At 41.2% G+C, this 15131-nt stretch overlaps 1 protein-coding gene across 1 annotated transcript; it reads left to right on the forward strand.

The window, feature by feature from the left end:
• Positions 1–1634: 1634 nt before the first annotated feature.
• Positions 1635–2174, forward strand: LOC138364990 (uncharacterized). The gene has a single exon (XM_069325081.1). The coding sequence runs from the start codon at positions 1635–1637 to the stop codon at positions 2172–2174; it is 540 nt and encodes a 179-aa protein (XP_069181182.1).
• The last annotated feature ends 12957 nt before the right edge of the window (positions 2175–15131 follow it).

Raw genomic sequence — 15131 nt, forward strand, 5'->3', positions numbered from 1 at the left:
AGTAAATGTAAACAATAACTCCACAATTGAGGAAAGATGAAGAGGTTTAGTAAGTGGAAGTGTAAATGTTTGCTGCATCCCGGCTCTAGGTCCATCTTAGTGAGAGTTCTCCCCTCACCTGCTACCTCAGTGACTACACCCGAGCATCCATCTCTCTCTCACTCTCTCCCTCTATACTTCTCTTTCCTCTCTATTCCCTCTCTCGTTGTCTATCACAACATATTGGAAATGGAAAAAACAGGAAGGGGAAGTGTCTCATTTAATGGGTCAGTAAGCCTAGTATGGGAACGTCAAAAAGGAACAGATAAATATTGGGAACAATGAACAACCTACAAATGGAGCTGAGAGCAGCACAGGAGATAAAACCCTCAAAGAGAACCCTATTCATGTCCAGTACCAGACTACTGATCCCCAAAAAAACTTGAAATATATGGCGACGGAAGGGGATTTCTTCAGTGAAGACACATTAACAGAAGTACAAAGAAGCGATGCACGCAGTAAAGGAGGTTGTCTTGAAAGAAGGCAGTTGAGAAGGATGCAACAAGGTCCACTAGTCAGTTGATGGAAAGGAGCAACAGCAACACTACTTCTACATCCTATCGTCGTAGGTATTAAGGAGCAAGACGACTTTTTTCACGAATAGTGGAAAGCTAAGGATGGATCCTCAGTAACAGTTCCTGAGTGGACGGGGCGACATACAGTATAGAGGTGTTCAGATGAGTCTAATAGGAATAGAGCGATAAAGATTGTATACAGGATTTAGAGCCCAAGAGGAAATTCATGCAAAGTGTTCAATATAATGTAATCCAAGAAGGTATGCCTTCAGAAGGCATGAGCTAAGAGGCCTAAAGAAAAGAAAGGATCCGGGATAACCACAGTCCCGAATCAAACACTCCCAGAGAGGATTGGAAACTCTCCCACAGCAGTTCAGCAACAACAATGTGAAGTACAACAGTCATCACCTCACACCTAAAGATATCCTCCTCACCCTAAGCCTTCACTGCACCCTTACCTGGTCTCCCTCCCTCTGTATATAAGCTTAGGCAAGAATTGAGCCTCCATTCCCCTCCCCACCACCCTCCAAAACCCCTATTAACCCAACCAAAGAGCCGTGCCCATGGAACAACCTCCTATACCAGAGGGAAGAGCAAGCGAGCATCAAGGTAATGTCCTCAATCATAGATGGGATTACAAATAAAGCAAATGAACTGTAGGAGAAGTCATAAGAAGAAAACCCAGATATAATTGCAATCACAGAAACGAAATTGAAAGTATCACAACAAATGTAGTGTTTCTGCAGGATTACCATATAGTCAGGAACAGAAGAGGTGGAGGAGTGGTCCTGCTGATAAAGAAGGACTGGGTTTTTTAAAAGAGGGATATCTCATGCTGTCAAGAGGTCAGAGACTACTTGATGAGCACTATGGCAATAGGGGGATGACCAAAGATAATAATAATGATAATACATAACCCTATAATAAATTACAGTATATAAACAACATGGCAACCAATAATATAGTAGAAAGAGCAGGATATGTTGCTTTTAGGAATAACACCAGAGAATAAATCATGGGAGATGCCAACCATTTAAAAACAGACTGCTTAAACAGAGAAGCATTGGTGGTACAGATACCATGTACAGCAGTGTAGCTAACAATGGTGGTACAGATACCATGTACAGCAGTGTAGCTAACAATGGTGGTACAGATACCATGTACAGCAGTGTAGCTAACAATGGTGGTACAGATACCATGTACAGTAGTGTAGCTAACATTGGTGGTACAGATACCATGTACAGTAGTGTAGCTAACATTGGTGGTACAGATACCATGTACAGTAGTGTAGCTAACAATGGTGGTACAGATACCATGTACAGTAGTGTAGCTAACATTGGTGGTACAGATACCATGTACAGTAGTGTAGCTAACAATGGTGGTACAGATACCATGTACAGCAGTGTAGCTAACAATGGTGGTACAGATACCATGTACAGTAGTGTAGCTAACATTGGTGGTACAGATACCATGTACAGTAGTGTAGCTAACATTGGTGGTACAGATACCATGTACAGCAGTGTAGCTAACAATGGTGGTACAGATACCATGTACAGCAGTGTAGCTAACAATGGTGGTACAGATACCATGTACAGCAGTGTAGCTAACAATGTATCTTAAAACTTGTTTAGTCAATATTTGTGATGGGACCCACATGACTGAGAGGTAATGACGAAACAGCTTAACTTGGTCTGATATTTACTCTGAACGAGTCAGACAGGGGAGCACAAACTAACATGGAGCACAAACTATCCTGGAGCACAAACTAACATGGAGCACAAACTAACATGGAGCACAAACTAACATAGAGCACAAACTAACATTGAGCACAAACTAACATGGAGCACAAACTAACATGGAGCACAAACTAACATTGAGCACAAACTAACATGGAGCACAAACTATCCTGGAGCACAAACTAACATGGAGCACAAACTAACATGGAGCACAAACTAACATGGAGCACAAACTAACATGGAGCACAAACTAACATGGAGCACAAACTTACATGGAGCACAAACTAACATGGAGCACAAACTAACATGGAGCACAAACTAACATGGAGCACAAACTAACATGGAGCACAAACTAACATGGAGCACAAACTAACATGGAGCACAAACTAACATGGAGCACAAACTAACATGGAGCACAAACTAACATGGAGCACAAACTAACATGGAGCACAAACTAACATGGAGCACAAACTAACATGGAGCACAAACTAACATGGAGCACAAACTAACATTGAGCACAAACTAACATGGAGCACAAACTATCCTGGAGCACAAACTAACATGGAGCACAAACTAACATGGAGCACAAACTAACATGGAGCACAAACTTTCATGGAGCACAAACTAACATGGAGTACAAACTAACATGAAGCACAAACTAACATGGAGCACAAACTAACATGGAGCACAAACTAACATGGAGTACAAACTATCTTGGAGCACAAACTAACATGGAGCACAAACTATCCTGGAGCACAAACTAACATGGAGCACAAACTAACATGGAGCACAAACTAACATGGAGCACAAACTAACATGGAGCACAAACTAACATGAAGCACAAACTAACATGGAGCACAAACTATCCTGGAGCACAAACTACCATGGAGCACAAACTATCCTGGAGTACAAACTAACATGGAGCACAAACTATCCTGGAGTACAAACTAACATGGAGCACAAACTATCCTGGAGTACAAACTAACATGGAGCACAAACTAACATGGAGTACAAACTATCCTGGAGCACAAACTAACATGGAGCACAAACTATCCTGGAGCACAAACTACCATGGAGCACAAACTATCCTGGAGCACAAACTACCATGGAGTACAAACTAACATGGAGCACAAACTATCCTGGAGCACAAACTATCCTGGAACACAAACTACCATGGAGCACAAACTATCCTGGAGCACAAACTACCATGGAGTACAAACTAACATGAAGCACAAACTATCCTGGAGCACAAACTATCCTGGAGCACAAACTACCATGGAGCACAAACTATCCTGGAGCACAAACTATCCTGGAGCACAAACTAACATGGAGCACAAACTATCCTGGAGCACAAACTATCCAGGAGCACAAACTACCATGGAGCACAAACTACCATGGAGCACAAACTATCCTGGAGCACAAACTATCCTGGAGCACAAACTACCATGGAGCACAAACTATCCTGGAGCACAAACTATCCTGGAGCACAAACTAACATGGAGCACAAACTATCCTGGAGCACAAACTATCCTGGAGCACAAACTACCATGGAGCACAAACTACCATTGAGCACAAACTATCCTGGAGCACAAACTATCCTGGAGTACAAACTAACATGGAGCACAAACTAACATGGAGCACAAACTATCCTGGAGCACAAACTAACATGGAGCACAAACTATCCTGGAGCACAAACTATCCTGGAACACAAACTACCATGGAGTACAAACTAACATGGAGCACAAACTATCCTGGAGCACAAACTATCCTGGAGTACAAACTACCATGGAGCACAAACTATCCTGGAGCACAAACTACCATGGAGCACAAAGCAACAGCCTCATTATGTTGGAAATAACAACCAGTTACATACAACTCTTGTATTCTTATACAATATTTTGTATTAATCACAAGTAGTTACTAAAAACTACTAGCATATATTTTATATCTGTAAGGAGAAAGTTGTTCTTGTAAACTGGATTAGAGATACTCTTAAAGCTTTATGTGGACCAAGTATTAGAGTGGAGTTAATGAGGTTTTTAATGTTTCATATTGACATAAAATGCAAGAAAATTAGGAATACAATAATTATGTTACTTTCTGATTACATTTTTTGTGTGTGGATAGGCAGGCAGGAGGGTTACTGTGTGTGGATAGGCAGGCAGGAGGGTTACTGTGTGGGGATAGGCAGGCAGGAGGGTTACTGTGTGTGGATAGTCAGGCAGGAAGGTTACTGTGTGAGGATAGGCAGGCAGGAGGGTTACTGTGTGTGGATAGTCAGGCAGGAGGGTTACTGTGTGTGGATAGGCAGGCAGGAGGGTTACTGTGTGTGGATAGGCAGGCAGGAAGGTTACTGTGTGTGGATAGGCAGGCAGGAAGGTTACTGTGTGTGGATAGGCAGGCAGGAAGGTTACTGTGTGTGGATAGGCAGGCAGGAAGGTTACTGTGTGTGGATAGGCAGGCAGGAAGGTTACTGTGTGTGGATAGGCAGGCAGGAAGGTTACTGTGTGTGGATAGGCAGGCAGGAAGGTTACTCAGTAGACAAAATATTGAAGTTCTTGCGAGGCAGGATCAGGTATAACATTTGGGGTTTAAGGCTCATGCTCAGTGATGATATGGAAAATTTGTTTACTGAGAATTTTTATATTATATATATAAAGGTAATAATTCCCCCTGTATTAATGTAAATATATTCTCCAATTTTTGTAAATCGTTTATAGGTAAATAAGTATAACATTCAGGTTTTTTTTAAAGATCTTGTTCTGTACTACTGAAACACTTGTTCACTAAGAATTGTAATGTATAATTACCTTGTAACACTTATGTATATGTAATTTATATTGTATTTTTTTAAATAAAGATAAAAAAAAACTTGTAGAATTAATCATCATGATGATTTATAATAGTCAGAGTGACAACGCGAGGAACGACAGCCTGAAACATGAATTATTTTCACATTTAGTTGGATTTATAACAGTCCATTACCTTTACTAAGGATAATTACTTACTAATAAATTTATTTTCGTAGCACATTACTACTTACTGGAACTCCTTTATTTAGTTGATATTAAACACTTCCAGTGGAAATTATTTAAAGGTAAAATAATTCCACTTTATATTCCTCATTTAGCTTTAATTAACGTAGCTTTAATTACGTAGCTTTAATTAACGTAGCTTTAATTACGTAGCTTTAATTAACGTAGCTTTAATTAACGTAGCTTTAATTACGTAGCTTTAATTAACGTAGCTTTAATTACGTAGCTTTAATTAACGTAGCTTTAATTACGTAGCTTTAATTAACCGACTTACGCTATGAGGAGTTATACTATAACAAGAAAGAATTAAACGTGACATACTCGTCACAATCTCTTCTTTCCTTAGTTAATTCCGATATATATAAATCCGTTTACGCTCGAGATGCCTATCGAGCGCTGCGCATGCGCAATCCGGAGGAGGAAGAATAGGCGAGAGCATCGCCAGCCTCTACGCGAGAGAGACGCCATTAACAACCTGCCTCTACGCGAGAGAGACGCCATTAACAACCTGCTTCTACGCGAGAGAGACGCCATTAACAACCTGCCTCTACGCGAGAGAGACGCCATTAACAACCTGCCTCTACGCGATAGAGACGCCATTAACAGCGTACCAAAGAACACATCAACAATTGCCTCTCTGACGCCATTACACGGAAGCGGGGCAACTATTTTGCCAACTTACTAACGACTCATAGTTACGCCATCCTAGCATCAGCGGGTGCCAGAGTTCGTGGAGATCTACATCTGCCTACAACACACTTCCGGACGAGTAGGGGCCTCGTAGCCTGGTGGATAGCGCGCAGGACTCGTAATTCTGTGGCGCGGGTTCGATTCCCGCACGAGGCAGAAACAAATGGGCAAAGTTTCATTCACCCTGAATGCCCCTGTTACCTAGCAGTAAATAGGTACCTTGGAGTTAGTCAGCTGTCACGGGCTGCTTCCTGGGGGTGGAGGCCTGGTCGAGGACCGGGCCGCGGGGACACTAAAGCCCCGAAATCATCTCAAGATAACCTAACCGAGTATGATTCCAGTTCCTACTGATATTTGTTATATCAGTGCACTTAGTAATATTTTTCATAAGTAGGTTGCTCGTTCATTATGCCCCGCCACAACCAATAAACCAAAGTTAGTTGAACAGAATCTAGACTCTCACTTCTCAATGAGACACAGTGATATTAACGAGAGTCTAGACAATCTTTACATTCAATTTACCTTTCAGCTTGACTGGGAGCGGCGTGAAGGAGAAGAATTAATTTCATTCCCTGTGCTTGCTCGACACCTCGTTGGCACCAGTGTGCTGTCGTTATCACCTCACACGTTTACAACTAACTCAGTCGAACAGCTAAGCTGACCTGATTGTTCTAGCTGTGTAATATTAGATACTAACATCTAATTACATAAATGATTTCCTTTCAAATCGCCATATACTTGTCATTTATAAAAATTATACTATTTACTATATTTATTTGATTTATATATGAACCATGATTTGAATTCGCATACATATTTCTTTCTGACGATCGAACCAGCGTCGGATTATAGGTGCTAGAACTTAATTTTATCCTAGCGCTCGTACCCCCAAATTTGTGAAAGTTAATTTGACTCTTATTTCATGATAAATACAGTTTCACAATCGACTTGAGAATGGTCCAGGACGGACCGAAACGTCGTCGTCCCTTCAACTTCTAGTGTGTGGTCTGGTCAACATACTTTAGCCACGTTATTGTGACTCATCGCCTGCATACAGTTTCACTAAGATCCATAGGACACTAGTTCTTGGTATCAATCTAATCCACTTGCTCACTTTTGTTTTCCACTTTTTCTCAAAAAGTGGTGGTCCTTCGTAGCTATTGAAGTCTCTTTTCATTTTAATTACAAATATTGGAGTCAGATTTTCCCATACATCACTTCATGCGTCTTTGCGTCATCGCTTCACGCGTCATTGCGTCAAAAATACTGATGCTGCTACTAAGGCTTAAAACAAGTGATATTACAAATGATCAACCAGAATTATTACTCAAATATTCAGGGTTAACTTCCTTCAGGTAAATTCAGGCTATGTTTACAGTGAACATCATCCTAGATTTATTTTTATACAGACGATATACTTTATCTGATGCGTTGTTCATGCTGGAACACTGTTCAGTGTGACCTGGGGGTGGAACGTTGTTCATGCTGGAACACTGTTCAGTGTGACCTGGGGGTGGAACGTTGTTCATGCTTGAACACTGATCAGTGTGACTTGGGGGTGGAACGTTGTTCATGCTGGAACAATGTTCAGTGTGACTTGGGGGTGGAACGTTGTTCATGCTGGAACAATGTTCAGTGTGACCTGGGGTGGAACGTTGTTCATGCTGGAACACTGTTCACTGTGACCTGGGGGTGGAACGTTGTTCATGCTGGAACACTGATCAGTGTGAATTGGGGGTGGAACGTTGTTCATGCTGGAACAATGTTCAGTGTGACTTGGGGGTGGAACGTTGTTCATGCTGGAACAATGTTCAGTGTGACTTGGGGGTGGAACGTTGTTCATGCTGGACCACTGTTCAGTGTGACTTGGGGTGGAACGTTGTTTATGCTAGAACACTGTTCAGTGTGACGTGTGGGTGGAACGGTGTTCATGCTGGAACACTGTTCAGTGTGACCTGGGGGTGGAACGTTGTTCTTGATGGAACACTGTTCAGTGTGACCTCGGGTGGAACGTTGTTCATGCTGAACCACTGTTCAGTGTGACCTGGGGTGGAACGTTCATAAAAAACGTTCTTTTATGTCCATAAAAGCTTTTCAACTCGTGAAGGTCAACCTGGAGCAATACTTACCTCCAGTTACGGAGCGTCATCGTGTTCTTTGTTGCTGTGTTTATGTTCCGTGAGGCCCCATGTGTAAGTAACACCTGTGTTGCAACGCTGTACACACTACTCTGGTGCTTGTGTAAGTAACACCTGTGTTGCAACACTGTATACACTACTCTGGTGCTTGTGTAAGTAACACCTGTGTTGTAACACAGGTGTAAGTAACACCTGTGTTGTAACACTGTATACACTACTCTGGTGCTTGTGTAACACCTGTGTTGTAACACTGTATACACTACTCTGGTGCATGTGTAAGTAACACCTGTGTTGCAACACTGTACACACTACTCTGGTGCTTGTGTAACACCTGTGTTGCAACACTGTATACACTACTCTGGAGCTTGTGTAAGTAACACCTGTGTTGTAACACAGGTGTAAGTAACACCAGTGTTGCAACACTGTATACACTACTCTAGTGCATGTGTAAGTAACACAGGTGTAAGTAACACCTGTGTTGCAACACTGTATACACTACTCTGGCCCCATGTGTAAGTAACACCTGTGTTGTAACACTGTATACACTACTCTGGTGCTTGTGTAACACCTGTGTTGTAACACTGTATACACTACTCTGGTGCTTGTGTAAGTAACACCTGTGTTGCAACACTGTATACACTACTCTGGTGCTTGTGTAAGTAACACCTGTGTTGTAACACAGGTGTAAGTAACACCTGTGTTGCAACACTGTATACACTACTCTGGAGCTTGTGTAAGTAACACCTGTGTTGCAACACTGTATACACTACTCTGGTGCTTGTGTAAGTAACACCTGTGTTGTAACACTGTATACACTACTCTGGTGCTTGTGTAAGTAACACCTGTGTTGCAACACTGTATACACTACTCTGGTGCTTGTGTAAGTAACACCTGTGTTGCAACACTGTATACACTACTCTGGTGCATGTGTAACACCTGTGTTGCAACACTGTACACACTACTCTGGTGCTTGTGTAACACCTGTGTTGCAACACTGTATACACTACTCTGGTGCTTGTGTAAGTAACACCTGTGTTGCAACACTGTACACACTACTCTGGTGCTTGTGTAACACCTGTGTTGCAACACTGTATACACTACTCTGGTGCTTGTGTAAGTAACACCTGTGTTGCAACACTGTACACACTACTCTAGTGCTTGTGTAAGTAACACCTGTGTTGCAACACTGTACACACTACTCTAGTGCTTGTGTAAGTAACACCTGTGTTGTAACACTGTATACACTACTCTGGAGATTGTGTAAGTAACAGCTGTGTTGCAACACTGTATACACTACTCTAGTGCTTGTGTAAGTAACACCTGTGTTGCAACACTGTACACACTACTCTAGTGCTTGTGTAAGTAACTCCTGTGTTGTAACACTGTATACACTACTCTGGTGCATGTGTAAGTAACACTTGTGTTGCAACACTGTACACACTACTCTGGTGCTTGTGTAACACCTGTGTTGTAACACTGTATACACTACTCTGGAGCTTGTGTAAGTAACACCTGTGTTGTAACACTGTATACACTACTCTGGAGCTTGTGTAAGTAACACCTGTGTTGTAACACTGTATACACTACTCTGGTGCTTGTGTAAGTAACACCTGTGTTGTAACACTGTATACACTACTCTGGAGCTTGTGTAAGTAACAGCTGTGTTGCAAAACTGTTTACTGTAGCTCCCTCTTCCCGTCACAATTACTTCACTTTTACAATTTGTTGCAAATTTTGTATTCCACTCAAGAGCTCATTATACCTCTTGTCATCAACTCACCAGGACCGAGTCCTCATCATTCATCATCTGGGTCCTCATCCAGGATAATTCCCTCCAGAATTGTATTCCGCCTCATATAAGCACACCGTGAACTTACTTCGTCTCTTTCAACGTAACTGTGTATGTAAACTCACCTATGAGTATTCGAAGGAACTCCAGTTCCTGGGCCTCGTCGTTATTGCTGATTTCAATTGCTTCGACATAAATATATGTTATCATATTATTTTGAAACTATGTTTTGAATTAAGCTGATCTACCTCAGATTTAAGCTCAATCTATTTGCTCACTAGAGTTAAACTGAAGAAATGATTTCTCATATCTTAATTATTAATCAGAGTATTTAGTTTCAACATACAGAAAGGTTATAGAAACTATCTATGTAAATAAAAATCTACTCACACAACCAGGCCATCACCAGAGATATCTTAACAAGCAACACAGAAATTATCGACATATACAACGATAACAGGAGACGCGTCATCAGCGAGACCCTACGCATCAAAAAGTCAAAACCAGCAATCAACATCCATTTAACACATAATTACATTCTACCCACTTCAAGGCCCCAAACGAGCACAGAAGCAAGAAGATAAATACCTACTGATTCGTGTTCTGTCATTTCCCATTGATTTGTGTCCTGTCACCTCACCCAACAACATTTGTATCCTATTACCTCACCCAAAAACGAATATAATCTTTGCTCTGAGTATGTAAAATTGTCTTTGAAAATGTATGAAGTGTTCTTGTGACACGCTTCTAGGTGTCAGACCATGAATAAAAATCTCAAAATGAACTTTGAAGAGTTAATTTTTCAACTACCCCCAACAGTAAAGAAAAACATGTGTTTCATGTGAGGGAAATCTTCGAAACCACTTTACTGATTGTTTTGAAATTTTGACAAGACGTTGCATTCGAATAGGCGCATGTTTTTATATACCTACTATATACATGCCTCACCTGTGACAAGAAAAACATGTTTTTTTTTTTAAACAGCGCCATCTGTCGGACGTAAGAGCAACACACGCAGTAATCTCCGAAAGATCTTCACTGATTACTTTGAAATTTTGACAAAACATTCCATTAGAATACGCACGTGTTTTTATATACCTCCTATATAGATATCACACCTGTGAAAGGTAAAACATACTTAAAAAAAAAACAGCACCATCTGTTGGACATAATAGCAACATACGCTATACTAAATACATTACGATTCCATTTCACTGTTTCTAATGTCATTGATAAATTGAATTTTCATAGATTTCGATTTATTTTCATTTTGATTTCATTATTTTCTGTGGCAATGCGTTGGAATTGTGCTGTTTTTACCATAACGTTCATTTCGTGAGTATACTTTATTTGTTTATTTTTCACTGTTCTTCATTTCGTTTTTTTAACTGTTCTTCTTATTTTTCAGTGATGGGAACATCAGATCTTTTAATGTTCTCAATTTTCTGATGGGAACATCAGCTCATTTGAGAATGCATCTGATGAGGGAGTGGGGAATGGTGGGGAGGACGAGGGGACGGGGGAGTGGGAGATGGTAGGAAGGATGAGGAGAGGGTGGAGTTGGGAATGGTGGGGGAGGACGTAGGGATGGTGGAGTGGGGGATGGCTGGAAGGACGAGGTGAGGGGGGGAATGGTTGGGGAGGACTGGGGGACAGGGGAAGGTTGCTGTGGCTCAACGCACATGCCTTGCTGATCCATAGCAACGCTTGGGTGCTTTAAATAAATATTTTTTTCTGCATATACTAAAGACGAACTTGATGTTTTGCCGGCAGCTGATTAAATCTGTGTAGGGGTTGAAATGTTCAAGTTGACTAGTTTATTGCTTACCAGTGTGGCACTTATCACACAAGATCCGTAACTGAAGCCCACGTAGTCCCTCAGGCCACGACCAAACCTTTACAAGTGAACAGAAAGGTTTAGTGAGCCGGTGTCATGTGTGTTTAATAAATCATTAGAGCCAAACTTTCAGAAACGTAGAAGGTCGCTACGGTGGTGACGCTTTTTAAAATCCAAAATATATCACTTGTGTCAAACTATCATTCAGATAGCTTAACCATTATTGTAAAATATTTGTTTGAATCGGTAATCACAAAATTAAATTAGTTTACAATCTGAAAAACAGATTAATGGAGAAATCACAACATTGTTTTACCAATGGCAGTTCTTATTTTAAATTTTTATTCTCCTTCTTTTCCAGAATTTCATGGAGTCGACAGCAGAAAATATGGCAACATTGTACGTCTTAACTTAAGCCAAACTTGTGATACTCTGTATTTTGAGCTGCTCATTATAAAGCTGGAGGCACATGGTATTGTGGGAATTATCCCACTCTGGATTAGCAACCCGTCCTCATAATAGCACGTCGCATTTTGACGTATTCTTTACCTAAGGCCAAAAACTGTCGTACAAGAAAATGGTCGCGGCTCGCGAAGTTGACTTATCGCTCGTTTTTTGTTCATTGGTACTTAGGTAGGTTAGGAAAAGGCACATGATTACGACAGTTTGTTGACGTTGGGATCGCTCGTGGGAGCGGGCAGGTACTAGGGCACTGGGGCACTAGGGCACTGGGGCATGGGTATTTCCTTAAAGAAGAGTTCGTATAAATAATTGTTCAGTATAACTGTAACTCCACTATACGTGGCGTTCCCCAGGTCTCTGTACAATTGCTCTGATTATTTTTATTATGATTATTAATATTATTATCATATATATATCAAAATTTTGTAATATTGAACCACAATTGGAATCAGTATTACCAGCTGAAGCGCTTTTGCCTTGTCATGTCATCGTCAACAACTTCTGTGAGCAAAAACGGAGAGAAGCAATTTAATTGGATGAGGAATATATCGAGGCAGGAGCAGGAGGCGAGGGCCACCAAATATCAAATACGAGCCGTCACACCTTGTAAACAAAGGCATCACCGGAAATATTGAGATAATATGGAGAGAATACAAGCGTAGGATCAATATAGCCCCTGAGAATAACACAAGTGTGTATTAAGAACAAACTAGAGAAAAGCCTTAAGCTACAATATTTTATTAACACAATGAAGCATGTTTAAAAAAAACAAAGAATCAGAGAAAATGGGACATGATAGTGTACTCACCAATGTTGAGATACTTACCATTCATTTTCAATGTTATACGTAAAAGCAAAGGGATTTGAAAGTTGACATTTTATCAGGCTGACAAACAACAAATTCAGGGAAGAAGTCTTTGAACTTTGCATAAGCAAAATTATATATAAAAACCGGACTTTTCAAACAAACTGGAAGAGTAAGATATTCCTTCCTGGAGACGTGAATATACCAAATATTCCAGAAACTATATATCCTGTAGGGGAAAAGACAAACTACAAAAAGGGAAAAAGACTTTACAAGTGTCTGAGATTACTTTAAACTCGAACCGCTGAAGTGTGTAGTAGAGTTGGGCAGGAGGGAGGGAGGGAATCATCAGGAAAAAGCGCCAAGCGATTACGACTATATAGCACTTGGAAGAGATCAGTGTAAGGATATGGGATGAAACAGAGGAAAGGAATGATGCCCAATAATGTTCAATGGACGGTCGGGATTGAACGCCGACCTGCATGAAGCGAGACCGTCGCTCTACCGTCCAGCCCAAGTGGTTGGATGAGCTGAGCAGGAATGCCAACTGCTCAGAAAAGCTATCAACAAGGTAAAATGCCTAGAGAAACCAGGCCCACAATCTTGAGAAGCTCGTGCCAGGTATAGGTTGTGTCTGATCCCGACCTGATGGTGGTGGTGGTGCTGGGAAATGAGAGAATTCGGTTGATCATACGATCAAGGCAAGTTAAAGGTGGAGGATCCCTTTGTGGGACCGACCCGACAAAAGTTTGCACATATGTGGTAGTGAGGATTTCCTGAAAATATCTTGCGCTTAACATCTAATTTCTTAAACTTGTAACGAAAATGCTTCTGGATACGAAAATTTGAATTAATATAGTATGCAAACAAGTACAACTTACTCTTGAACCAGCCTGCTCTCACCAACACATTCACACACTCATGCTTCCTATCAGAGTCTTGATTAATCGGGTGCACAGTTTCATCTCGACCGTCCCACGGGAGATTGCAGTTTCAGGAGTAACTGTAGAGTCTGCCGAGGTGTGGGGAATGATGCCACTAGAACTCTGGAAAGGTTCACCTCTTAATCCTACGGTCACCTCGCCAAGAATGACGAGATAGAGCTCAAAGTGAGATGCTTGAGTTCACACCTCATATCACTTAAGATAAAACCCTCCACACACAGAGCACCAATCAGAACATACATGTATCTGATATGGTAAACTCTGGGCTTCTCTAACATCTGTGAGTGGGAGGAATGGTTATCTAAACCACTCACGAAGGTCAGGTCAGCCGTGACCTTTCCTCGTTACCTGCTACACTTTATTGCCAAAATTATGTCAGTGGAAGCCACCCATGATTATACAGGCGAGGTGCATAACTTGCCATCTGCTAGTATAACCAGATGTCACCATACACACAATACCTGAAGTGCTCATGTGATCACTGTTCCATACACACCCTGCGTGACATACTTGTTTCCACGGATAATGACAATATAACAAATTTTCAGTGTACAGGTTAACAAAACGCTGTAGCCACGGGGTACAAGTCTAACTGAGAGAGTGCCATTCTCTCACAAGGAGGCATGATATACCACTCACTCTCACAAAGTCGAGCCTGGCCTCGGGCCGGGCTTGGGGAGTAGAAGAACTCCCAGAACCCCATCAACCAGGTATCAACCAGGTATACCTCATCGCCAGAACTGCCTTATATAGCCTAGTATTCAAGGGCCCAATTTACCTCAAAACCAGACTGATTTAATTTTGTTTTTTCAACATATATGTTTTCAAATTGTTTTATTCCAAATAATATTATTAAATTAAGAACGTGGATGTTTGACTTAGTTATGTTAGATAAGGTTTAAATAATAATGAATCCAGATATTGACTTTCTAAACATAAATTCGAGTCTATGAAGACGTTTATTCTATAAATAAACATAGAAGCAAAGATTTGTATTCTGGGGGCAACCATCTGGTTACAATGACGAGGAAAGGGTGAGTGTGAGCAGGGAGAGAGGAGACGGGTGAAGGGTATGTGTGAGCAGGGAGAGAAGAGACAGGTGAAGGGCATGTGTGAGCAGGGAGAGAGAGGAGACGGGTGA

Source organism: Procambarus clarkii, chromosome 15 (genome assembly GCF_040958095.1).
Source record: "Procambarus clarkii isolate CNS0578487 chromosome 15, FALCON_Pclarkii_2.0, whole genome shotgun sequence".
Taxonomy (NCBI): domain Eukaryota; kingdom Metazoa; phylum Arthropoda; class Malacostraca; order Decapoda; family Cambaridae; genus Procambarus; species Procambarus clarkii.

Coding starts and splice junctions, on each gene's coding strand:
- LOC138364990 (XM_069325081.1), top strand. CDS start 1,635: ATGTACAGCAGTGTAGCTAACAATGGTGGTACAGATACCATGTACAGC.